Source organism: Jaculus jaculus, chromosome 11 (genome assembly GCF_020740685.1).
Source record: "Jaculus jaculus isolate mJacJac1 chromosome 11, mJacJac1.mat.Y.cur, whole genome shotgun sequence".
Classification (NCBI taxonomy): domain Eukaryota; kingdom Metazoa; phylum Chordata; class Mammalia; order Rodentia; family Dipodidae; genus Jaculus; species Jaculus jaculus.
The window spans coordinates 40,059,966-40,087,601 of NC_059112.1; the positions used below are offsets into that span (position 1 = coordinate 40,059,966).

The following is a 27,636-nucleotide window of genomic DNA, read 5'->3' on the forward strand; positions in this document are numbered from 1 at the left end:
CTCGTTGTCCGGTCAGCGACTTCAGATTCTCTAGGCTCCACCTCCCAATGTCACAGGTGCCTTCAAGATGACTGATGCTTTCAGGATTTTCCTTCTGACTTTACATGGCTGTTGGGGAATTGAACCCAGGCCAGCAGGCTTTGCAAAAAAAAAAAAAAAAAGTGTCTTTAACCACTGAGCCATTTTCCCAACCCCTCCCACACACATATTCATAAAGAAAGTTTCATGAGACAGTACTTGCCCTTTTGGTTATGTTACCAGTTTTGACAATAGAGCCTTTCTCTGCTCTGGGATGGGCTTGGCTTAGGGGTCAGAGTGCAGATACTCAAAGGTCATGAAAATTTCCCAAGCCAGTGGCTCTCCACTTCTTGTCTCCCAACCCATGAAGAATGACACAATGCAGACACAATAGAAGGGTAGAGTCAACGTGCTCTGCAAGGACATAAAGCATGCACTGTAGGCAAGGGAGGAGCTCCCACCTGGGAGGGCTCACACAGGATAGCCAGTTAGTGACTGGGATCAGGGGGTTTTAGTGCCTTGGCCATAGAAATTATGCACAAATTGGGGTAGATTAGATTGGTGACTTTGAGAGTATGCAAGGTGCTCCTGATAAGCTAAGGGGTTAGACAGAGAACTGGTTGCCCTCTCCAGCCAGCATCCTGGGAAGTCATCAGAAGTCAGGGATTTTGACCTTTCGGAAGTGAGGGCTTTTGGGATTTTGGTTCCCAGCCTGCTTTCTGGACCTATTATATACTCTGTGCTCACTGTCTCTGTCAGGCCATAAGATAGCTGTTTCTTCTTTTGTGATTTGTAACCCTGACTAGCTGCCTACAAAACGGGGTACCTTATTCCTAATACCTTTCGGCATGGGATACACTCTGGTAGTTTCTTCTCTGCCTTGTATCTTTTTTTCCCCCCTCGAAGAAAATGAGAGTTACAAGTGAGTTGATTTCACTACCCAGACTAATGTATCATGACTCACAATTTGCAAACACTGTTATGAAATATTCTGGTAGACAGGAACCTTACTGCCTACAATTGGATGAATTGCTTGGGTTGCCTGTGAGGTTTATCCCAACTCCAGCATTTGAGGCTAATTCTAGATGAAGAAAATAAGAGCCTATGAAAGGGGTACATAGCCAATGGCAACTTGAAGACTTCATGTATTTAGTATTCATTTTTAAAAACATATTTATTTGAGAGAGAAAAGAGAAAGACTGTGAACACAAAGGCCTCCTGCTGCTACAAACACAAACTCCAGATCCATGTGCCACTTTGTGCGTCTGGCTTTACTTAAGTACAGGAGAATTGAGCCTGGGCTCTCAGGCTTTGCAAGCAAGCACCTTTAACCATTGTACCATCTCTCCTGCCCTTAATATACATTGTGAACGCTTAGTATTTTGGCTAAATACTGTTTGAGAAAAGGTTGATTTAGTTCCACACATGTGATTAAGACTATGTAGTGATTTGCAAGGATGCTTTTCAAATAAATGCCATATTTCAAACCTACATCCACTGCCCCAGATGTGCTTGCTTCACAGTCAGAGTTTGGGGATCGACCAGGCAGTGGGACATGCATGCCTCATATTCCCTGCCTCCCCCGCAGCATTTCGGGTGGCAGCCAGTGACCAAGCATGTTGATTTTTCTCCAACCCACCCTGGGATAAAGATTATCACCTCTCACATTAGCTCTGACCACAAACCAGATTGGAAAACCATTCAGTCTCAAAACTTTGGGAATTTTTTTTAAAGGTAGGATGTCACTGTCACTGTAGCCCAGGCTGACCTGGAACTCGCTCTATAGTCCAGGCTGGCCTCAAACTGATGGAAATCCTTCTACCTCAGCCTCCAAAGTGCTGGGATTAAGACATGCACTACCACACCTGGTTGTTCAGGAGTTATGATAACAGGAATGGAATTTTGTCTTCTAGCCTTTTGAGTTCAGCAGGACCGATGATCCCTTTCAGGGGACTGACACCTAAGTCAGGGCCCACCACGCAAAAGACACACACAAAGTGACGGTTGAGGGAGTGACTGAGACCAGCTGCAGCTCATAGGGAACTGACATTAGGGTTAAACTATCTGAGAACCAGGTCCTCTGGCTTCTTTCCAAAGTCAGTTCTATCTCGTTTTTGCAAGTAGAGCCAAACCTTGTTGCTAGTTGGCTCCTCACAGGGTGCAGAGGGAGGAAGGTTTGTAGTTTCTTTTAGTTTATTCTTTTATATTTTTCTACATGTCGTATAACTGAGTAAAAAAGGAGTTAAAGGTACTAGCTTTAGCATTAATAACCAAAACATGTATTTTCTGCTTTTCAGGGTTTGGTAGGACAAAGCTGACTTCCACTGCCCTTTCTCTAGTGCCCATGTTCCAGATAGATGTACTAAACAGCTCCATGAGTACACTGATATATTTTACTTGTTTTATCAGAAATTGGGGTTTCCCAGGATTGGCCTAGTAAAGATCTGCATTCACATTTTGGTTCTTCCAAACTTTTGGCACATTATATTCAAGCCCTGTCATCCTGGTACTCAGGTTGTCCAAACAAGGGGATAACTGAAGGCCAGCCTGAGCTACACAGTGAGTTTGAGGCAATTCTGAGCTATATAGAAAAACCCTCCCTAAAAAAATAATTGATGATAACACCATAACATCATTGTGTTGTCTTGAGAATTAGAGGAATCATACTTAGAAAGCACTTGTCACAAAAGTCTGTTTCGTCCTTATGAGTAGTCTTAAGGACACTGGTAACGTTGATCCTCTTCATTTTTGTGACACATCACATAGTCACAGGAAGTCAAGGACCATCTCCATCAGCCCCACCTTATTTTTTTTTTTTTTTTCGAGGTAGGGTCTCACTCTAGCCCAGGCTGACCTGGAATTCACTCTGTAGTCTCAGGGTGGCCTCAAACTCACAGCGATCCTCCCGTCTCTGCCTCCCGATTGTTGGGATGAAAGGCGTGCGCCACCATGCCTGGCTAGCCCCACTTTCTTTCATATGGGCTATATTAGTCAGGAAGGGCCGAGTGATGCTTCAGTAACAAACAGTGCACAGAACTAGAGCATCTTCACACTGCAGAGCTTGTTTCAAGGTCATACAGTGCTGTCTGGATGCCAGTGACTGTCTAGGAGGCTGTTAGCTCCACTTGTGCTCAGTTCTAAGTGACTCTTTGGCTTTGGTTGATCCTCCAGACAAAAGCAAGTCACTTTCTTCTTAAAACAATTTTTTAGCAGGGTGTGGTGGCGCATGCCTTTCATCCCAGCACTTGGTAGGCAGAGGTAGGAGGATGGCAGAGAGTTCGAGGACACCCTGGGACTACATAGTTAATTCCAGGTCAGCCTGGACCAGAGTGAGACCCTACCTCGAAAACAACAACAACAACTATATATACATACATAATACACATATATATTTGAGAAACTGAGAGAGAGAGAGAGATAGAGTTAGTATAGGCATACCAGAGCCTCCTGCCACTGCAGACGAGCTCTAGATGCATGCACCACTTTGTGCCTGTGGCTTTACTTGAGTACTGAGGAATCAAACCTGGGTGGTCAGGTTTTACAAGCAGGCACCTTTAACCTCTGAGTCATCTCTCCAGTTCCAAAGCAAATAACTTTCTTCAAAAAAATTATTTATTGGGCTGGAGAGATGGCTTAGCAGTTGAGCGCTTGCCTGTGAAGCCTAAGGACCCCGGTTCGAGGCTCGGTTCCCCAGGTCCCACGTTAGCCAGATGCACAAGGGGGCGCACGCGTCTGGAGTTCGTTTGCAGAGGCTGGAAGCCCTGGCCTGCCCATTCTCTCTCTCTCTCCCTCTATCTGTCTTTCTCTCTGTGTCTGTCGCTCTCAAATAAATAAATAAAAAAATTTAAAAAAAAATTAAAAAAAATTATTTATTTATTTCCAAGGAGAGAGAGAGAGAGAGAGAGAGAGAGAGAGAGAGGATATGAATGGACACACCAGGGCCACTAGCCACTGCAAACGAACTCCAGATGTGTGTGTAACTTTGTGCATATGGCTTATGTGGGTACTAGAAAATTGAACCTGGGTCCTTAGGCTTTGAAGGCAAATGTTTTAACCACAGAGTCATCTCTCCAGCCCCCAAATAACTTTCAATGCAAATTTTGACAATCAGCGCTCTAACCCCTAACAAATAGAAGAAAGACCAGCCCCACAATGACTTTGCAAGACTCTTCTTTCCTTTGTATGGCTTCATTTTCTATACCAATTGCATGTGTTTTCTTGCCTTTTTTTTTTATAGTTTATTTGAGAGAGAGAGAGAGAGAATTGGCATGCCAAGGCCTCAGCCACTACAATTGAAGTCCTGACACATGCGCCAACAAGTGGGCATATGTGACCTTGCGCTTGCCTCATCTTTGTATGTCTGGCTTACATGGGATCTGGAGACTTGAACGTGGGTCCTTAGGCTTCACAGGCAAGCGCCTAAACCACTAAGCCATCTCTCTAGCCCATTTTCTTGCCTTTTGATGGAAAGTGTAGTTGTCATGTTCATGTGCTTGTGATGAAAGTACAGGGCTCTGCTTCTCAAATTTGCCCACTGTGGCTAAGTGGAGACTTCTATACCAGGTTTCTAAAAGGTTCTGTAGAACCAAAGCAAGGTCTTCACAGCTTTTCACCTGAATTGTGACTTGAGAGGCAAATGCCTTTTGTCTTACATCCTAGCAGATTTCTCAGGGAACTTGTATTTCTACTTTGCCAGTGAGATGTGGCCCTTATCCATCTCCTTCACCGGAAAGCTGTCCCATCTAAGCTTGCCTCCTGCAACATATGCTGTCTCCATACCATTGGGATTTTCTTCTCCATATTAAAAGGTGTGAACATCTCTGGAGCCTCGGGTATAAATTCGATAAATTGAAAGGAGCAAAGTGTCCATCCCGTAGCCCTGACAACAATGGAGGAGGCTGCTGATTGTGGAAAAACAGGACAAGGGCAGATCGGTTAAATTGTGTATAAATGATACTCTTGCCTGTGAAATCTCAATACGTCCCTCAGGACACCACAGCTTAAGGGTTCCAGCCACTCTCTTCTGATATTTACTCATTGGGGATTTTACTCTTGAGAAATCACCGTAGCAACAGAGCCATTTTGCCACCATGAAGGCGGTGTGAAAGTCTCAAAATCCAGGGCATTTTACGGCAGCGCCAACCTCATTGCTGCCAGGAATAAAATTCATCCAAGGTGAAGTGTCCTCTCTTGGAACTGAAATCCGCCTCAGAATGCCTTTTCTTTCCCTTTTGTTTTTGAAACTAAGCAATTACTTTTTGTTAAAGAAAAAAATGTGCTAATGCACAAGACTCTCTTTTTTTCCCCTTTCATTTATTTGAAATTGAACTTAACAAAGTCAGTTCTGAGCAAGCACTATATATGAGTAATGCTTTTTATCCATAAAAGAGCATTGACTCAAATGGTATAGGAGCACTCGTTGTCTTTCTGCTTTGTGTGAGCGTCCATAATGACAAAGCACCCATGTCAGGATGTATAATGAAACTATAAATTGTTTTCATGAATGCTCAGAATTTGGCCTTTTATGGGGAAAATTCAAAAGGTATTTAGTGCCACATTTCACATATGTGAATAACACCAGGAACTGTAATATATCCAAATGGAAGTAGAGAGTCCTTGCTGGGCTCACACTGGTCACTATGTTGGGTGACTGCTGGGTGGGCTTGGCTTTTGGTACAGGATAGTAGGGAGAAACATCTATAAAGCAGAGCTATCATTGAAGGCAAGATTTCCATCTAGGTACCTGACTGGAGAGAATTCAAAGTGTCACTAAAATACTTACCTCCTAAAATTGGTCTCCGAGTGATGGATGGGTACCCACATTTGAATCATAGAAAAAGTTGTACATATCAATGCTGAGTTAGTGAACAAATTCTCAAGGGGAGAAATGACTGCTGGGTTTCATAGACAGGAGCAATCTAGTACAGTGATTTATGGTTCAATTAAATATTTTAATAACATTGGGGGTATTTGTAAAATGATAGAAGCCATAGGAGTTTATCCTCAAAAATTTAGAAAACACAGAAAAGCATAAATAAAACTCTAAAAACTTAGTGCTGAGAGATCCTTGTTACTGAAAGATGCTCAGCAGTGCAAAGCACTTCGGCTGCATCCATGAAAGCCTGAGAGACCTCTCAGCTCGATCCCTAGGACCCACAAACAGCGGGCATGGCCACATCTGTCTGTAGCCCCAGGCCTGTAGGAGAGTGGAGACCAGAGGGAGAATCATTGGGGCTCCAGGCTCAGTATGAAACTCCGGCTTATTAGGGACGGTGGCAGCGTGCTGGGCCAGGACACCTGTGGCTGGAGCTCACGGGTGCAACGTGGCTCATCCCTGTGCGTCCACCACACAACACACGCATGCACACGCAAAGAAGTGAGCATTGCTATCAATATGTTGATGAAGTTTTCATTAAACATTCTTTTGTATAAGATTTTTTATGAGTTTAATGAGATGCTATATATATATATATTTTAAAGTTTTAATAAGATGATATATATATGAATTTGTACACCTTTTTAAAATGAAATTGGAGCCTAGATTTCTATTTTTCTAACTGTGTAAGTTTTAAAATTCTGCTTTTCCACTTTTTTGCCAGGTAAGTTTTTTTTTTAAGTTTTTATTTTTATTTATTTACTGGAGACAGGGAGGGAGGAAGGGAGAGAGGGAGGGAGAGAGGAAGGGAGGGAGGCAGACAGAGAGAGCGAATGGGCACACCAGGGCCTCCAGCCACTGCAAATGTATTCCAGATGCATGCGCCACCATGTGCATCTGGCTTACGTGGGTCCTAGGGAATCAAACCTGGGTCCTTTGGCTTTGCAGGCAAGCGCCTTAACTGTTAAGCCATGTCTCTAGGTCCCCACTTAAGTTATTTTATCTGTCACAGTGTGTGAAAGTTCATGGACACGCAGGGATTGGTTCTGTCTTGAGAGACCCTGTGCCACCTGTCTGTGTGCCTCACTGACAGGAGTCTTCAGGCACATTATTCCTAAATGTTCAAAACGATCCTGTGTATGGATAGAGGCTCAAGGGCCCTTTCTGACCAGTGGCTGTTTGCTCTTCAGTACCTGGTCTGTAAAAGGAAGCTGGAGAGCAAGAAGGAGGCCCTGCTGATCCTCTCCAAGGAGCTGGACACCTGCCAGCAGGAGAGGGACCAGTACAAACTCATGGCCAATCAGCTGCGGGAGCGCCACCAGGCCCTGAAGAAGAAGTTCCGAGAACTGATCGTAAGTACAACGCTGGTGCATGGTGAGTGTCCTGGGCCCTCAGTGAAGACAGAAATACAAAATGATCCCATCTGCACAGTTCAAAATCAGCCAGGTATGGTGGTATAAGCCTTGGGAGGTGGAGGCAGGAAGATCAAGAGTTCAAGGTCACCCTCTGCTACATAGTTTGAGGCCAGCCTGAGCTACATGAGAACCTGTCTCATGCAGTAACATGCCCCATGAAGTTAATCAAAGCACAGCAACAGTACAAAATGTTACTTGTTTAATGAGCATTTGCTTATGCAACTGAAAGAATTTTATTCCCAAGAGAGGAATCAACTCTTAAGACTGGAAATTCTCAGTTAATAATCATTTATTTTGAGTAAATCCCATTGCCCTCCTTCAGTGTTCTACCACAAAGGATACTTAAGCATGTGTATGTGCATGTGTGTGTGTGTGTGTAGTCACTGTGCTTTGGTTCTACTTATAAGCAGGATGTAAAGCAGAGGAAACATTATTTTAGTTTGGGCTCTGCTCAAACATAATTTGGATTGATCTGGATTTTTTTTATAGTCACATCGTTTTAGAAAACACACATTTGTTCTTAGTTGGAGCTTATTCCCTAGGGGTTCCCCTCAAATGATTCTCGTTCAGTAGGCAGTTGTTGTAAGGGCAGTCAGTGCCCAGCATTAGTTGCAAGGTGGAGGGGACAGGTTTGAATTGAGATTCATAGTTTGGTCCACATGGGGATAGAGATGTTGGTTGTGAGATTCTACACATCACTTATTTTGAAAAAGTGAAATATAATACTTGTATCCTCATAGGATGGAGATCCAGCACTTCCCCCTGAGAAACGGAAACAGGTAAGGTTCATTTCTGATGTTCTCGTGACTGTCACATTGGGATGACTTGCCTTACCATCATTGGAAGAATCAGGGGATCCCCAAACATACAGAGTTTTCCCAGAATACTTTGTACTTTAGAGGAATGGAATGGGAGAGCAGGGGCTTATGGAGAAGTCAGGCCTAGTGGAAGGGAATATAGCACAGGTGGGTGTGGGGAAACCTCCAGCTGCCTGTGTCCCCTTGCTCTGGGAACTCTTCTGGGAATGTGGGAGTTGAGGCAACAGCTCCTTGTTAGTTGGTAGAAGTGCACTGTTCTGATCCCCCACTTCAGACGTGAAAGATGCCTGTCACCACAGTCCATGGCCATTCACATTTCCTCTCTGCGTGGTAGCCAACACTGTTCGCTGACTAATCTGTTTCCTAACTTCCTCACATGTGCATGCCTCTGTTCTTGAACTTTCTGACTTGTTCCTTGAGCTTCCTGCACTGCCCTGTGATCACACCACCTCATTGTAGTTGGTTTTGCCTTACAGTACTTTTTATTTTTCAGGTCATTTTTAAAAACTTTTTTATTAACAGCTTCCATAATTATAGACAATCAACCATGATAATTCCCTCCCTTTCCCCACTTTCCCCCTCACAAATCCATCCATCATATCTCCTCCCCCTTTCAATTAGTCTATCTTTAATTTTGATATTATCATCTTTTCCTCCTTTTCATATCATTTGGGCCAGCCTCCTTCCCTTTGCACTTTCTTTGCAGATGGCCCATATTTTCTAATGCTTGTGTGTGTGTGTGTGTGTGTGTGTGTGTGTGTGTGTGAAAGAGAGAGAGAGAGAGAGAGAGAGAGAGAGAGAGAGAGAGAGAGAGAGAGAGAGATATGATACAGATGCAGTGTCATGTGCATATCTGCAGAGGCCATGACGGTCTCTGGATTCCATCTCCATCACTCACTGTATGCTTTTCCTTGAGGCAGAGTCTTTTACTGATTCCAGAGCTTGCTGGTTTTGGGGAGCCCCTGCAATTTTCCAGTCTCTGTTCCTCACATGACTAGGGTTTCAAATGAGTAGGGACATACACAGCTGTTTATATTGGTGCTGAGGAATTTGAACTCCAGTGGTCTCAAGCCCCCTCAGACCTTCATTCTTGGACAGAAAGTACACTTGACTGCTGAGCTATCTGCCCAGCCCTTATTTGTGATTTTTTTTTCTAGATAAAACTGAAAAACATTTTACCAAGTCTTCTCTAACATCCCCACATAAGTTCTCTTGAAATTTGGTTAAATTTGTTTCATTAAATTGATAAAAGTGAGCATCTAAATTTGTTAGATGATTAGAGTGAGCATATGAATTTGTTAAATTTGTTTTGACTTTTGATGCTAGTAAATACTATATTTTCTCCATTAAACTTATTAATTTATATATTAATTTTTCCCTCTGTATATGTCATGTGTACATACACACACACACACACACACACACACATATATGTATATATACAAAACACTCACCACCATTTATATGAATATGAAAGAATAATCTTTTTCCTAAGGTATCTTTGTTAGACTTCTCCTTAACTTCACCATTGTGCTGCAAACTAGAGGTCTTTCTAGACCTGGGGCTTGGTGATGTTAATGGTGGTGCACTCAGTGATATGACAGGCCTCTGCCCATAGGCAGGACTTCAGCAAGTGTCCATTCCCAGCTGTCATGGTTAACCAGCCATCCTGTGTTCATTGATCATACATACCAGTGAACAGTATCTATCATGTCTTGTTTATGTACCAGGTATGTGCGTGTAAAATCCATGGGCAAATTATCTAGAGATTTGTGATGCTGGGGAACAGTATTCAACACCCCCCACCCTTTTATCCTTGAAGAGCAACCTGTCCCACAGCCACCCATCCAAAGCTTCTCACTGCCTTAACTCCCTTCTGGTCTATATGATTAGTTTATAATGTTCCATATTTTATCTGAAGTCTAATTTTTCTATGTAGCTAATTGATGTTTTTTTCTAAACAAAATTACATGGAAGTTTAGCATTACCGTTTAAATGCTAAAAACCTCAATCTTAGCTTGCTGGGTGTTTTGGATGGCTATAAGCAGTCATCTATGCTGTGATTTCAGAGTATGTTAGTATTCATGAAGGAGTCTTACAGTTTTAAGTGAATTCACATTCTGTGACTTTATAATGAGAAATTTACATTGGCTGAGGAGAATCTGATGAATCCCAGTAAGTCTGTCAAGCTGTAGTCTTACAGTTCTAAAAATACAAGTTCAAGGTGTCAAACATGGACAATGTAGCCTTTAATATGGTATTTAGTTTCCATCTCTTTGGGATTTAGTATGGTGAAGGGGACTTGGCTTGGGCAGTCTTCCTGCTTGGGTTGGAATCACTGATTTGCTTCATGAAACAGGAGCCTTGAGGTATAAGTAGGACGTTATGAACTGTGTGTCCAGAAAAGAACACCATTCCCTTGAGAGTTTATCTCACATCACGAGAGGTTCCCAGACAATGCTGGCTTTGGGCTGTGAGGTCACCCATCTGACAAAGTAGTCATGCAGTTGTCTTCAAATATTGTTTAGCAAAGAAAAATATGGAATAGCAAGGTAAACTGGAAATCAGATCGCCAATGAATACTTTGTTAGTAAAGCCTGCATCTGTGCAATTCTGGAGGTATACAGCACAAATATAATTCATTGGTAATCTGAAATTGAAACTCAGCTGGGCATCGTGAATTTATTCGATAACATTACCTTTGTACAACCTGCCATCAGCTTCCTCTTGTTGTCTGAACAGCTTCCTCCATGGCTGATCCCCTGAGCAGGAAAGGCAGAAATGCAGCCACGAAGTACAGGTCCTTCACTGTAGGCTAGGAGTACTCCTGGGAGACACTTTCCCACTCCTGGTCTAATGGCACACACCAGGGAACAGCTCATAGTCAGTGCCTTAGATTAGCCCCTTGGGATACATGGGCTGTTAAGGAACAGCAATGGTGTTCTCAAAACTCACTATGTGGCCTAAGGAAGGTGCCTCTGAGCGTCAGCCTTGGGCTTCTAATCTATAAAGTAGAGAAATAAACGAAATGTTCATGGTACAGAGTGGCTGTGAGAGCAGATGGGATGTATGTATGGAGTGCTCAATGTGGATCCTGGTACAGATGGATGGTACGTGTGCAGCGCTCAGTGTGGATCCTGGTTCAGATGGATGGTTCGTATGCAGTGCTCAGTGTGGATCCTGGTTCAGATGGATGGTTCGTGTGCAGCGCTCAATGTGGATCCTGGTACAGATGGATGGTACGTGTGCAGCGCTCAGTGTGGATCCTGGTTCAGATGGATGGTTTGTGTGCAGCGCTCAGTGTGGATCCTGGTTCAGATGGATGGTACGTGTGCAGTGCTCAGTGTGGATCCTGGTTCAGATGGATGGTACGTGTGCAGCGCTTAGTGTGGATCCTGGTTCAGATGGATGGTACATGTGCAGTGCTCAGTGTGGATCCTGGTTCAGATGGATGGTACGTGTGCAGCGCTCAGTGTGGATCCTGGTTCAGATGGATGGTTCGTGTGCAGCGCTCAATGTGGATCCTGGTACAGATGGATGGTACGTGTGCAGCGCTCAGTGTGGATCCTGGTTCAGATGGATGGTTTGTGTGCAGCGCTCAGTGTGGATCCTGGTTCAGATGGATGGTACGTGTGCAGTGCTCAGTGTGGATCCTGGTTCAGATGGATGGTACGTGTGCAGCGCTTAGTGTGGATCCTGGTTCAGATGGATGGTACATGTGCAGTGCTCAGTGTGGATCCTGGTTCAGATGGATGGTACGTGTGCAGTGCTCAGTGTGGATCCTGGTTCAGATGGATGGTTCGTGTACAGCGCTCAGTGTGGATCCTGGTTCAGATGAATGGTTCGTGTGCAGCGCTCAGTGTGGATCCTGGTTCAGATGGATGGTTCGTGTACAGCGCTCAGTGTGGATCCTGGTTCAGATGGATGGTACGTGTGCAGCGCTCAGTGTGGATCCTGGTTCAGATGGATGGTACGTGTGCAGTGCTCAGTGTGGATCCTGGTTCAGATGGATGGTACGTGTAGAGTGCTCATTACATTGCTCAGTATAGGTAAACATCGTGATGTTTCTCTGCCCTTCCCATTCTTTAGTTCCTAAGCAGTCAAGTGAGGCAGGTCAGCTTGGTTATTTTTATTCCTCTATGACCAGGGCGTAAAAGAAGTTTTATGGGGGCCAAGAAAATTACGTGGCACGGCAAGTAGCTGCCAGGCAACTCACTGGTGAGGAAGTGGGGCTTGAACTCCGCCATGGACTCCCAGCTACTCAGGGACTGGTGGGACTCAGGAATTTTCTAGCAAGCACTTTGCATGCATTCCCAGCACTGATTTTTACCAGGAGGTCCTGCAGGTTAAAAAAAAAATACCCAGTCCCACTAGCTTGTTGAGCTTGTGTTCTCATTGAGGAATTGATCCCTCAGTTGACTCACGAATATCTCTTTCACTCCTTGGTGCGGCATCAGTTTTTTTTTTTTTTTTTTTTTTTTTGGAAGCATCTTTTCATTCCCCAAGTTGTCTTCTTTTGAATAAAATAGTGCAGTTTTAATTCTAGTAAGGATACTGAGGACAGCAGTAAACAAAGTCATTAAAATATACAGGATGTTAAATGTTAATCAATGCAAAGAAGAGGAAAAAGCCCAAAGAAATATCCTGGCTAAGGAATGGAAAAAATGTCTCAATTATTAGTGGGAGGAACTATTTTTGGTGTTAAGAAAAAAGAAGACTCTTAGCCCTTTAAAATATCTTATATTTTCCATACTCTATTAGTTTGGGCAAGTGTATGTTTTAGTGGGCAGTGGTAAAATGCCCTCTTCATTAGCTCAATGTGGAGAAGATAATGCAAACTTCAGTTTGTAGGTGAGGGTTTCAAGGAAACTGTAGCCTAAAGCAGATAGCTTTCAGGTATAGGTGTGACTATGGGGAACAAGAGGCACATGTGTTTCCTAAACTTTTTCCTACACAGGAAGTTGAGGGAAAAACACCCTGACCTGGTGTCTCCTAAACTACATTGCATATTGATCCCAAGGGTGAACCAGCAGGTGATGTATTCACCTGTCCAGGTGCAAGCAAATGTACCTGATGTCAGCAAGAGACACAACCAGACATGGCTGCCTGGCTAACTGATGCAGCCTGGAGGTCCACTGGAAAAGAAAATGCCCACTGAGGGTCTTGCTGCCCATTGGCTCTGAAGCCACCGCACGCGTGCATCTCTGACTCCCGAAGAGGAGTCTGGAACCTTTTCTCACTCTTGCTTCCCTGTCCATTTCTTGACTTGAAAGGAGAGATTGCTGTGACCACCCTGTGTCACACCTCCTCCATCTTTCCTTTTCCCTAGAGCTGTGGTTCTCATTCTCTTGGAAATCACAGATGTTTCTCAAATCCTTTCAAAGCCATGAGATTTACCTACTGTCTCACCAGGTCACAGACCCTCTGCAGTTCAGCCGTAGGCTGCATGTGAGAACTCCAAATGCGTGAGTGTTCTTCTCAGCTGTACAAGAAAACAGCAACACAGCCTTGGTCTTTGTAGCACTCCAGATAATGGTGTCTGACAGCATGCATTCAAATTCAGTCCTTCTGCGTGCTAGCTGTGTGATCTGAGCCCAGCTCTGTGACCTCTCTAAGCAAATGGAGATAGTCGTGAGAGATCTTCCTAAAGCTTCTCTGAGAAATTTCTGCGGTCATTCTTATACTGTCCACTGTCTGGTCACAAGGGCTTGATAAACACCGGATCTTTTACAGTTTCCTGGGATCATACCAGGCCACATAGGAGCTTTGTAGAGCAGAGATGGGATCAATACTACCTGGAGTGTAGTGTGAAGGCACGGCTCAGGTTTTCGGTTCTGGCTTAGGCTGTGTGAGCAGAACCAGTGTCAACATCATTCGTCCAGCCATTTTAGGTTCTTCAGAGCTCTGTGCCCAGTACTAGCACAGAACCAGAGATGGAGCTGGGGTTTTTAAGCTAAGCCAGTTCTTGTTTCTGGTAGCCACTAGCCCCCAAGTAATTTTGTCCTGTGGAATTGAACCTGAGTCCTTTGGCTTTGCAGGCAAAAGCCTTAACCGCTAAGCCATCTCTCCAGCCCCCTCCCCACCCCTTTTAAATCTCCTTAAAGGACAGACTTGAACTTTCACGCTTGTAGCTTTAGGAATATAGTTGTCAAGGTTTCCTTTCGGAGCTTGGAATCCTTTTTCAAACAACTTAATTTCCAATGGCAAATCACCCGTTAAAGAAGCTGTGAAGAAATCGTGACAACAGCGATTGCACTAATAGCTTCTCATGGGACATTGAAATGAAAATGTCTCCCCATTACTCCAGGCAGAACTGTACACAGCGTACCCCTTTGCACCGTGGCGAGAGATCCTGGAGAGATATCACACGGCCCTTTCAATATTTTTCTTTTGCTAAACAAGCAGTTCTGGAAAAGGAGACAAGGGGGAATTTCGATGATCTTGGGTTAATCTTCTTAGGAGATGGGATTTTTGCGGGGGCTCTCAGAGACACATTCTTCTCTCCCCACCCGCCTGCAAACTCCGTGAGCAAACAGTCAGACACATCTTTAAGATCTTCATCTTTTGTTGTTTGATATCAAGCAGAAGTTCCATGGGAGGCGTCTCTCCTGGTCCATCAGGGAGTCTTCGCTTTCTTGCCTCTACAAAGCAATGGCTTATTTATATAGTGACACACGGAGGATGACAGCCCTGGGGAAAACAGAATGTAGAGTGGCCCTTTGGGGGAGGGAGGGAGCCTTTTATTTCAGTAGCAAAATTTTCTTGGTCAAGCTTATTTTAGTCCCCAATGCCCACAAATCAGAACGACTTTGTATAAGCGTCCTGGTTTGATGTGCAGAACCCAAAACTTCCTTCAAAGACCTCGAGTGCTTTGAGATGTTTCTTTCATAACACTTTGAGCGGCATAGCTTCCCAGTCACACCAGGAAAGCTAGGTGGTAAGCCCGGTCCAGCTGCTCTGAGCCCTCCCGATGAGAACAGCAGCCCAATCTCAGCACTGTGTCTCTGCTGCTAGCCCCTCAAATCTTCACAAGCAGTGCAGGAGAACCCTCAATTCACAGATGAGGAAATTTGGACTCAGGAAGTCTAAAACTCCTGGAGCTGTTCTGGGAGCCACTAACTGGCACAGAGCAGGATCATTGTAGTTGAGACTAAGCAAGCATGGATTTAAGCCACAGTCCTCCAGCCTCATGTGCCAGGGCATGTGCTAGAAATACAGGTGGGGGAGGCTGCTGAGGGCTCTTTAGGCATCCCAAAATTGTGCATGCACTAAGTCCTCCTTGGTTGTTTCTTGCAAGAAAGCTGTTGCAGCCACAGACCAAGGCCTTTGCTAAGCAAGTTTCAGTGTGAACACAGAAGTCTCCATTGGACAAAGCAGCTGAGTAGAAATTGCAATTAAACTTGCTATCAGTCATGTTTCTCAAGAACACTTGATATTTCATCAAACCTTTTTTTTTTTTTAACGTATTCTTGCTTAATCTTGTAGTTTCTCTGTGGAACTTCCTGATGCCATAGTTGAACAGCATTTTCTAAATCTGGCCTCCGTCTCTTTCTTCCTCTCTCTCTTTTTCCTTTTTCTTCTCAAGAAAGTGCTTTGGTTGGGCTGGAGAGATGGCTTAGCAGTTAAGACGCTTGCCTGGAAAGCCAAAGGATCCATGTTCTACTCTCCAGATCCCACATAAGCCAGACACACAAAGGTGAGGCAAGTGTAAGGTTGCACATGCCCACTAGGTGGCACAAGCATCTGGAGTTCCATTGTAGTGGCTGAGGCCCTGGTGTGCCAATTCTCAATCTCTCTCCCTCTCTCTCTGTATTTCTCTTTCACCTTAAAAAAATTACAACTTTTTTTAAAAATGAAAGAAAGTGCTTTTGTCAAACATTTGTTTTCTGAGTCTTTCTATCCCTACCATTCCTCCTTCCCACCTCATTTTATTTTTGTTTACTTCTGACCTCCTATTGTGATTTATAAGTGGGTAAAGGGAAAGCTACTAGTTACTTTCTAGCTGTTGTGACCAAATACCTGATCGGAAGCAACTTCAGGAAGTAAGGATTTCAGCTTACAGTTCAATGTTACAGCCCATCATGGCGGGGAAGGCATGGCGGCGAATGTGTGGCCCCAGGAACAGGAAGCATCTGGTCGTATTCCATCCGCAGTCAGGAAGCAAAGAGCCATGAATGCTTGCCTGTCTCATTGTTTCCTCCACCAAGCTAATAGTCCATTACTTTTGAGTTCCGCACCATTCAGGTTCGCAGGCTGTGGGCAGAATAAAGCCAGATTTTTTTTCTTTAGAGCACATAACATGAACTCCCTCTAGCCCAGTTCTGGATTTGTCCTCTGAAGCCTCATGAGCTGGGCCTCCACTGTTTGTGTTTCTCTCAGCCCATTTGCCTTCTCCACCATGATGGAACTGTAAACCAAAACAAACCCTTCATACCATGAGTGGCTGCTTATCTGGTATTTGTCACAGCAACAAAAATATATAACTAATCTAGGTATGTTAGAACATCTTTTTGTGTGTGAAATATGTTTGCAATTATAGACATGTGTGTACATGTACACGTATGTGTGCCCATGAGTTTGTGTGTGGAGGCCAGAAGTTGATGTCAGGCGTAATCCTCACTCATTCCCCACTTTATTTACTGAGGCAGAGTCTCACACTTGAATTTACTGTTTCAGCTGGTATAACTAGTCAGCTCACCCTGAGAATCTTCTGTCTCTACCTCAGGAGTGTTGATTTACAAGTGAATTGCCAAGCCTGCCCAGCATTTACATGGGAGATGGGGGTCAGAACTTGGGCCCTCACCCTTGCAGGGCAAGCTGTTTACTGACCCGAGCAGTCTCCTGAGCCCCCATTGAAGCAAGGTTAGTCCTGGGAGTGTTTAGATCTCCATAAAGAGGTAGGAGACATTTGGGCCTGTGAACCCCAACTTTGGGTCCTTGTGCAGCTTATCAAGAAGTGAAAACACAGACATAGAGAAGATAAGTTATAAATTATGAGATTTATTTTAGGGAGAGTTGGGATCCAGAGTTAAGGCAAACAGGAGAGCCCAAGCCAAAAAAAAAAAAAAAAAAAAAAAATTCTCACCACTTCCTGAAGGGTAAGGACAGACCAAGAAGGTTCTCCTCAAGTAGGGAATCAGAGAGAGGGCTGAGAGAAATAAAGGACCACAGGGCCAGAGGAGCCAGGAGTGTTACCCATGCATTTCAGCCCATTTATATGGACCAAACATCTAATTAACATGACCTTCTGCTGGGCCTTGGTGGCTCACATCTTTAATCCCAGCACTTGGGAGGCAGAGGTAGAAGGTTCACTGTGAGTTTGAGGCCACCCTGAGACTGCATAGTGAATTCCAGGTCAGCCTGGGCTAGAGCGAGACCCTACCTCGAAATAAATAAATAAATAAATAAATAAATAAATAAATAAATAAATAAATAAATAAAAATTAAATAAATGAGCCTCATTCCCAGGCTCAGGTGTGTAATGAAAGGATTTATGTGTTCAAGAACTCAGGAAGGGCCAGCCTACAGGTGTGCTGAGCCCAGGAACAGTTGAGGAAGAAGCAAGAAGCTGTTACTGAGGAGCGGTTGAATATGACTAGATCAGACTGCAGGTTCTAGTCCTGTCAGAGCAGGCAAAGTAGGTGGTGTCCATATTTTTCATGGGCCTGTCCCCAGCTAACTATCTATTAGAAAGAAAAAAAAGTTACCTTGCTCCTATTCTGTATCACACCACTTCTAACAGCAGACAGAAAAATGGTTTCCAGTGGGTCTTCTCCCAAGCTGAAAAGGTGAGGGTTTTTCTGCAGCAAGTATGCTGAAGCCCTTCCCTGTGGAGCCAGTGTCAATGACTTATTGAAGGCAGGCATTAATAGTGATGGCCATTGCCAAATATGATACACAACTATATTTGAAAACTTCCCACCAGTTCATGTGAGCACAAAAGTAAGGCAACATCTATGGTCAGCATACAGTGAACATTTCCTGGCATTTGCAATGGGGTTAGGAGGTGGCAGAGGCCAGACTAGGGCTTAGGATGCAGCAAAATTGTAAAAAGGAGCCTAAACTGCCTCAAGGAGAATCTCCACAAAAGGTAGCCAAGAGGTTCGTGTGAAAAGCACAGGCTGTGTGCCCCAGCACCAGCTGTCAGGAGGTGTGGCTGTCGGACCAGTGCACAGCATCCTTGTGGTCATAGCAAGAGCTGATCTGGACAGCATGCCTGGGTGTGCATCCATCCTGACAGGGTCTGGAGCTGCTACTTGTCAAAGGCAAGGGTCTCCAGAACGCAGTAGCCTTTTGGCCTCAACCCTCCTTGTGTTAGTTCCATCAAATCTCTCTTCCCTCCATCTTCACCACAATTTTGACAAGCTGCTAACAAGAGAGACAAGGATGCAGTCTCTCACTATATTCAGCATTCCTAGTATCATGATGAAAATGTCAGCCTTTAATGTGGGCCCAGGTCCTATATGAATATTTAAAAGAGGCTGTTTTGTAAACCTTTTCATGTCTTGCTAGGGGTGCTACCCAACCCCCACCCCTGGTCTGGCAAGATACTCTCCTGGGCCTGTTTTCTTTCCCTGTGATACCCTCGCTGGTTGCTATGTTCTCCCTGACATTTTCTTCACAGAGTGCCGCTATTCCAAACCGATGGTCACAGAGTCCTTCTCAATAACATACAGACAAAGCACTCTGCATAGCTGATAAATTACAAGCAGGCACCGCTGGCTCACTTGATGGATTTGTTGGATCGAGTGTGCGTGAGTCATGGGTGTTATTTTTGGTCAGAAGAATTGTGTGAACTTTCCTCCTCTATTCTGAGCTCTTTGAAATGTACTACCTTTTTTTTTTTTTAATTGTTATTCTTTAAGGCATATGTCAAGGAATTAGGTACCCTAGAAGAAGTCATTTTTTGGTTTTCAAAGTTCCTGTTTTGGAGTTGAGGAGGTGGAAGGGTTGAATAGAAATGACTTTGTGTTGACAACCCCACCTGTTCAGTATGAGAGAAAATTATAGTCATCTGCTTTAAGACAGTTGGATCCTTCTCCTTTAGGTGACTCCAGAGGTCAAGTTCAAGGCTAGGGCAGATTTACTGTGAACACACAGCTTGGAGATGCTATGATTTCAACTGACCATTGTTTGTGGGTAATGAACAAGTGCCTGGCTATATTTTGGTAGCCTTCTTTTCATCTGAGCTGCAGAGTAAATAATGTTTCATAATCACAGTGTTGGCTGTTTCCTATAACAGTTCTGGCCTCTGCCCCTGGTTTTTCTGGATCTTTGACTGTGTTTATTTTTGGTGCCAGTCCTTCCCTACATCTAAATACCCAGGAGCACCGAGCTGTGCTTTTCAGCGTGAGGCCCCAGGTTCAGTGCCAGGATGCAACCTAGTTGTAGTTCATGACAAGATAAAGACAGAAATTGAGAGCAGGCTTTCAGAGGCATTTAGAACAATCTGACAGCATGATTTTATGTCTGTTGAACTTAACAATAAACACTTGGCATTTTATCTGGCTGTCTTCTTAAATTCATTTTCACCATAATTCATATTGATTTGCAACTACAAAAGCATTGATCTGCGATGGATTGAAGAACGCTGGTCTTCACCACTGGTAGGTAGGGTTGCTCTGGTTTAGCTACTGCAAGGACTTCCCACCCTACTCCAGAGTGCCCCCCTTTACACCCCAGGGTCTCAAGTCCTTATTGATTGAAAAGGGAAGATTAGAAAAAGCAGTCCATCCTGCATGGTGCCAGTCCCTCCATGTTAGAGGGAGGGGTCGCAGGTGCCATGGCTTACTAAGAAATCTATGAGCTATTAATACCTGGGGACATTCTGGAGTTTGGTGGAGTAAAGGCAGAGGCCACTACCTTGGAAGGAACCAGAAAGTGCCAATCAAGAGCATCTCTCCTGGCCACCACAGACAGCCTGCTCTGTGGCCTTACTGTTCTGCCCGGAACTTTGAGATGTGGCAGGGTGTGCATGCCCTGTTGGGAATGTTTCCTCACTCTGGTCTCAGGAGGACCTTCTTCTCACACTCTATTCCCATGTTCACTTTGTTTTCCTCCAGAGTGCTAAATCCCTGTCCTGTGAGTCCCTGCTCATTCTAGTGCAATATAATGTGACCCTAATGTAATCTGTCAGGTGTGGGCTCACAAGATGTGTGTGCACTGCTCAGTGCTTCATCTCTAGCTCTAAGAAGGTCTCTAACACAAAGGAGGCCCTTTAACATTCATGAAGATGTGAGTGAAGAATGACCACAGAGTCAGCTGTGTCCCGGGCGACACCTGCTACCTTTCCACTACTCCATCCACTGTGTGCTTGAGTCGGAGTCACCGGGTATGGTCTGTTAGGGCTTCTAGCAGGACCTTCTGGGTGGTGTGAGCCCGGGGTTGCAAGTCTGTGTGCATTGTTTGGGTGTCGGGGTGCTATGTGGAAGGTGTGCTGCTAGCCCATTCTACAGATGGGAACTCATGCAGGCCACCTGCCCAGCCAGTGACAGCAACAAGATGTAACTTTGATTCCACCCAGGGGACATTTTCTATGCCAGTGGTACCTTTGTTTTTCTACCTACGGAATGTGGGTAAAGTTTTCTTACCCATTGTCAACTTTTTATCCTAGAGAACAGAATTCTGGGAAAATAGGAAGTAAGATGTTTTGAAAATTTGGGGCTGAGAAATGAGATTGTGTTATGGAGCAGTGTTTCCAGAGAGGAGATCAGAGCCTGTGGGGACAAAGGTTTATCAAAGCAAGGTGCTTGTTTCGGTTCTTGGTGCTCCTTGCTGGGTCCCCAGGTCCCTGCTGGGGCTAAGACCACAACCTGTAGCTCCGCGTCTCCTCTGCCATGTTAGCAGTGTCGTGGCGCAGCTGCTGGAGCTTGGGAGAAAGGAGGAGAGAAAGCCAAGTCCCACGCCCTTCATGGAAGTTATGTTTCAGCAAGGAGAGGGAGACAGGAAATAAACAGTAAGCAGTAAAGCATGAAGTGAATTATATGGTAAGTTAGAAGATGGCACGCGCGCTGGACAAAAGGCAAAACAGCATAGGGGAAGGTGGCCGTGTTAAATCGATGGTCCAGGGGGGCTCTGTGGGGGTGCTGACCTCTGTGCAAAAGCCTCAAGGAGGTGACAGGGGAGGAGGTTCCCACAGAGAGGACAGCGTGAGTGAACACTGAGATGGAATCAGGCCTGGTGTGTGGGTGCAAGGGGAGTGTGTAGGTCGGGAGGACCTTGACGGTAGAGACAGAAGGACGTTATAAGCAATGAGCAGTGGAGGCAGGGTAGTGGGGAGTCGGGGATGGATTCATCTGTCCAGTCTTTTCCTTTCTTCTCTTTTTACCCAACACAATTATTCCCCAAAGTATTAGCATGGAAGTCTTTGACTATTCATGAATACTTCTGGATTTGGGCTTCCTCAGCATTCACATGAAGGAATCTACAGACCAATCTTTTTAAAAAATATATATATATTTATTTCTTTATTTGCAAGGGGGCAGGGAATGGGCACACCAGGACCTCCAGTCTCTGCAAATGAATTCCAGACACATGCACCACTTTGTGCACCTGGCTGTACTAGGGTACTGAGGGATCTAACTTGAGTCGTTAGGCATTGAAGGCAAATGCCTTAACCGCGGAGCCGAATCCCCAGCCCTGTGCTCTGCTCCTTCACTTCCTTGAATGCTGAAACCTGTCAGCTTGCTTGTTTCCTCACCCCTAGTGCTGAGTCTTTCAGACGCCTTTCCTTATGCCATCGGTGTGACACCACCATTTCCACCCTTTACCCATCGGTCATGTCTGTGCTAAAGTTAGCTAAGAATATGACTGGTGGGGTGACAGTCGGAACCCGTTATGCTGAACACAATAAGGGTTCCCTGCAGAGCAGGAGACAGGGCAGAAGGACAAGTGGAGTGGATCGAGCATACAGCTTGGTGGGGGAGTCAGGAGTTCAGGGGAACCTGGAGAGGAGTGGGTGTATGAGAGAAGGGGACCTGCAGCTCTGCTCTGGGCAAAGGGACGCAGCTAGCTGGCTGGCCAAGAGAGTCACACATAGGGGTATGATCCCAAGTCTGGGAGAGGTGATGTCCTGGAGGTGGGAACGGTAAGCAGTGGCCTGGAGTTTGGTACCACATTGAACTAGCATAAAGAAAGGAGGAGGTGAGCGTTAGTCCAAGAGATGGAAGAACCACCCCTCTGCACCCTGATGTTGGAATGGCTGTGCGCCAATGGCCCTCCTGTGTGGCCACCTTCTAGAATTGTGATGGAAGCAGGGAAAGATGCAAGTGACGAAATCAGAAAATGAAGGCTTTCCTACATTGTTGGCCCAAACTGTGTAATTGAACACCAGCCCATTTTCAAGATAGTTGTTTCAGTGATAACCTCTTAGGAAATGTTTAAAATAGTCAAATATGACCAGCTGGCTCCTCCATTATCTGCCCAGTGCCCTTTGTGAGCCCTGTGGAAACAAAGGACCCCTCCTCCCCCCAGAGGGAGAATGCTGCCCACTGCATTTCCCACACTGCACCGACTGGCGTGGCTTCCGCGCTGTCCCCTCACATGTTTCTTCTCCCTCGTGGCCTCTGTGGGGCCAGCTGAGCTCCACAAATCAGGAAGGCCAGCAGTTATCCATGCCGGTTTCTCACTGCTGCTGTGATGTGTTGATATTTTTCCAGGCTAATCTTGCACAGCTCTTAAGAGATTCTCAGGACCGAAATAAACATCTGGGAGAAGAAATTAAAGAACTTCAGCAAAGGCTTGGAGAAGTCCAGGGTGACAATAAGGTATGAGGGATGTTGAAGGGAAGAGCTCGCCTGTGCGATTGTGCCTTACAGGTATCTGTGTGTGTGAGACGCATCAGGAAATGTGCTTCAGTGTTGGTGGAGAATCTTGCTGTGGATTTTTACATTTGCAATGGAAATTCACAATCTAGCATTTCCTATCTTTATTACACTGATTTTGTGTGTGCACTTGTGTGTATGTGTGTCTCTCTGGGTTCTGTAAAATATTGTCCCAACCCATCGTAGAAGTTTCATTATGTTCAGCGTGGTGGATAACGTGGTGGAGGGCAAAATAAAACCCGAATGGAATACTTCTCCCCTTCCATACAGATAATGGATTTGTGGCTCAGATGATTTGGAATTATTCACATTCAGTTTTGAATTTTAAGTAGTCATCCTACTAATTATGTTCACATAACCAATTTATTTTATTGCTAAATTTGGCAATTTGTATGGAACATTGCTCAAAATCCACTGCTCGGTATTAATCAAACTCCCCTGTTGGCAACGTTAATTATAAAATATGAACTCATAAACTCCAAGCTAAATGTGGACACTCACTCTCTCCCAGCTGAGGCTGTGAACAATACTACAATTGAAAAAGGGAAAAAAAGCTACCCAAGTTTAATTCTGTCCCCCCAAATAATTTCCTGTTTTGCTGAGATGGATGTGTCTTCAACTTCTCGCCAGAGGCGGCTTCTGCAACACAAATGGTGCTGGATTTTGACTCAAGAAAACTAGTGTGTGTGTGCAAGTGTTCAGGGGCACGCTCTTGGGGAGTTGTTTCCTAGACGTTACCAACTTCCTTGACAAATTACGGTGGCTTTCATTTTTGCAGAGAAGTGTTGGTTATTTTGAAAGATGGTCACTCTATGAAATAAATGCTAGACTAGAGCGGTGGCGTAGTGGTTAAAGTATTTGCCTGCAAACCCTAAGGACCCATGTCTGACTCTCCAGATCTCATGCACCAGACACACAAGGGGACACAAGAGTGCAAGGCTGCACAGGCTCACAGGCAGCACATGCATCTGGAGTTCCATTTCAGTGGTTGGAAGTCCTGGTGCACCAATTCTCTTTCTCTTTCTTTCTCACTCTCACTTTCACTGTCTCTCATAGAAAAAAAAAAAAGACACTTTTTAAATACTTAGAGCTGTTTGGGAGATGGTTGCCTAAGAGACAACTCTTCTCCAGTGAGAGATCAGAAAGGACGCTTAGAAGGTTGGCATCAAGAGAACTATGAGGTGAACTCTTTCTGTATTTGACACCAGACAAGAGAACAGTGGAATCTAAAGGGAAGGGACGGGAACGAGGCTTCTGAACGCTCAGCACAGGAAGATTGGTGGTTATAAGGCAGCCAAGGAGGGAGAGGGAATGGGAATCTTACACTGGGAAGGAGGGGCCTGGCACAGGTTGTGTGGCACATGAGGGGAAGTTGGGCACCTATGACCTAAGCCTGTATGATCCAGCTATCTGGAATCCCTCCCTCCTTCAGGGGTGAAAGGCTGGGAATGCCATGTCTCCACCTAGGGCCCGAGGTGGGAGCATGGACTTGATGCCTTTGACTGGGGCCAGGCAGCATTCTTTAACAAAGCCTGGATACCTTCACTGTGAGATTGGGGGCAGGGGCTGAGGATTAGAGTCACGGACCTGAGCACATTGGGGGTGCCTGTTGCGTCTGTGGAGATTGGGAGGGGGAGAGGCAGCTTGCGTAAATCTCACAAGTCTGTGTCTGCTGCTGGCCGGAGAGTGGATCTTAGTGCAGGTGCTGCGCAGGGAAGCTGAGATGATCGGATATGGCTTAACCTCCCCCACCCCCAAACACACACACACACACACACACACACACACACACACACACACACACACCAGATCTGGATCTAGGTTAACCTCCCCCACCCCCAAACACCCACCCCAGATCCGGATCTGGTTTAACCTCCCCCACCCCCAAATACGCACGCACGCACGCACAGAGGTTTTTATATGCTGGAAAGTTCATCTCCACTGTTACAACATTGAAAGATGTTGGAACCTTTAACCTTTAAGAATGGAGCCCAGCAGAAGGGGACTGGGCCCTGACCACCGCATGAAGTGGTTAATATGGGGCTCCTGGAGTGAGGCTTCTCAGAAGTGGCTCTGTTCCACAGGGGCCACCATTACTCAAGAGAGCTTGGCCCCTTCCCACTCTTTGCTTCTTCTCTGTTTCTCTTCCACCTGTCACCTCCTGACAGAAAGGAAGATATTCCAGAGACACTTGTACCTCTCCCTTGTGCTATCAGACTCTTGAGACAGTGGACCCCAAGGACTTGAGATTCCCCAGCATACTGGTGCCAGCCAGAGGAGGAGCTGGACTCTGGGACCAGAGGATTCACATGGCGCTGATGATCTATCAGCCCACCTGTAGGAGAAAGAGCTGGCAGTCATGATGGGCTACCTTGGCCAGCACTGCTTAGCTATGCATACCTCTCACCTTCTACTTAAGCCCAACCTCATGACAGGACCAGAAAAGTGGGCTTGGGATGGGGGAGGCCGAATCACTGGGCCTCTTTGTTCCTCTTTCCAATGTGGCCATATAGGGTACATTTCCTTACTCTGCTTTTTATTATTACATGTCTGTTTAGTTCACCTATTGAGGATGAGTGACTGAACCTAGCTTGTTAGAGCTGCTCATGCTTTGACCCCAGTAACTCTGATAACATACTCTCTGGCCACATAATGACATCTGCCGTGCTGCTATGGCCATGGGGCCCTTTTCAGAAGCCATGGTTTGAACAAACCTCTTTACTCTATAAAGTACCCAGCCTCTAGTGTTTTGTCACAATAATGGAATATGGACTAAGCCTTCTTTACTTGCCCTAGAAACTTTTAAATTTCCTATACTTAACATACATTTGGAGCATTGGGTTTTAATTATTCTTGGTCATGACAGAGCGTGGGAAAGAATGCGCTGAGAAGGTTCTTGTTGATTAGCTCATCAGGGCTCCGTGTGGTTGATGCAGTGTTAGGCACACTCAAGCACTGTAACGTAGGTGTGGGGTCAGTGACCAATGGATGTGTCTTGTCAGTCACTTTCTCCAGCCATATGGCAGGGCAAGGTTTTCTGGAGAATAAGTAAAATGTACACATTCATTCTCTTTCCTTTTTGTTATTTTGTAAGTGTGCATATATGTGTGGGCACACACATGTGTATGGGTGTGTATTCATGTGGGTGTACAGGCCTGAGGAGGCCAGAAGTCAATACTGGGAGTCTTCCTCAATTGTGCTTTCTCTTATGTTTTGAGACAAGATCTCTCACCAAACCTGGAGCTCACTGGTTTAGGCAAGACTTACTAGTCAGCACTCCCCAATGATTCTTCTGTCTTGTTCTCCCCAGTTCTGAGAGACATGCCACCACACTGTTTCTTTTTATATTTTATTTATTTATGAGAGAGAGAGAAAATATGGGTATGTCAGGGCCTCCTGCCACTGATGAACTTCAGACGCATGTGCAGCTGTGCTTCTGGCTTTATGTGAGTCCCAAGGAATGAAACCAAGGCCAGTAGGCTTTGCAAGCAAGTGCCTTTAACCACTGAGCAATCTCTCCAACCTCCACAACTGTTTTTTACTTGTTTGGTTTTTGTTTTTCAAGGTAGGGTCTCACTCTAGCCCAAGCCGACCTGGAATTAACTCTGTAGTCTCAGGGTGGCCTTGAACTCACAGTGACCCTCCTACCTCTGCCTCCCGAGTGCTGGGATTAAAGGCTTGTGCCACCACACCCAGCCTCTTTGTGCTTTTTAAACATAATAAATTTTTGGAACTGATGTTGGCAATAGATATTTCAAGAAAAGAAATAGGTAGTGTGTTGTGTGTGTGTAGTCTGTAGTGTATGTGTAGTGTGGGTAGTACGGCTGGGCCCGGGCTGACACTCCATGTGCAGAGTCACAGTCAGAAAGCCATGACTTGCTGCAGTGCCAGCTCTTTCTTCTGGCAGCTGCAGGTACTTGTCAACTTGATTTTCTCACTGGAGGTTTGGGGTTGAGTGACTCCTTCATGGCCCATGAAGTGATCTGCCTGTCAGAAGGTGCTGGAAGGGTGTTCTCTAGTTCACCAAACCCCACTCAGAATCTGGCTTCTCACTGCCCCACAAAAACAAGACCAATGCCATGAGCCCCAGGCACCATTTTCCCACTTGCATGGGAAGTCATGGAGCTGCCCTAGAAGTTATTTCTGTGCCCCTCTGAGACACAGTCACCATCTTCCTGGCCAGGTCACCCTCAACACCAAGGTGAAAGTGTGCATTGGGTGAGGCTGGGTGTGTGTGGTAGACCGGGCTAAGACCTTGCCATCTTTGTTTTCTCATGTGTTCTTTTTTTTTATGTTTTTGTGTGGTTTCAGTTGTATTAAAAAATTCTAATTCAAAGCTGGGCATGGTGGTGCATGCCTTTAATCCCAGCACTCAAGAGGCAGAGGTAGGAGAATCACCATGAGTTCGAGGCCACCCTGAGACTACATAGTGAATTCCAGGTCAGTCTGGACTAGAGGGAGACCCGATCTCAAAAAAAATATTCTAATTCAAAAAAATTTTTTTAACTTTTGTGTGGTGTGTATGTGTGCTTGCATGTGTGTGAAGGCCAGAGTTTGACACTGGGTGTTTTCCTCAGTCACTCTCTATTTTCTTTTTTTAAAAATTTTTTGTTGTTGTTTATTTTATTTATTTCTTTGAGAGCAACAGACAGAGAGAGAGAAAGAGGCAGAGAGAGAGAATGGGCATG

At 45.1% G+C, this 27,636-nt stretch overlaps 1 protein-coding gene across 1 annotated transcript in view; it reads left to right on the plus strand.

Annotated features, from left to right (window-relative positions):
• Ccdc149 (coiled-coil domain containing 149) overlaps nucleotides 1-27,636 on the plus strand; it is a 98,389-nt gene that overhangs the window by 27,769 nt on the left and 42,984 nt on the right. The window contains exons 2-4 of the mRNA XM_045161253.1: nucleotides 7,084-7,245; nucleotides 8,049-8,087; nucleotides 22,784-22,891. Coding sequence (XP_045017188.1) covers nucleotides 7,084-7,245; nucleotides 8,049-8,087; nucleotides 22,784-22,891 — 309 coding nt within the window. The remainder of the gene's footprint in view (nucleotides 1-7,083; nucleotides 7,246-8,048; nucleotides 8,088-22,783; nucleotides 22,892-27,636) is intronic.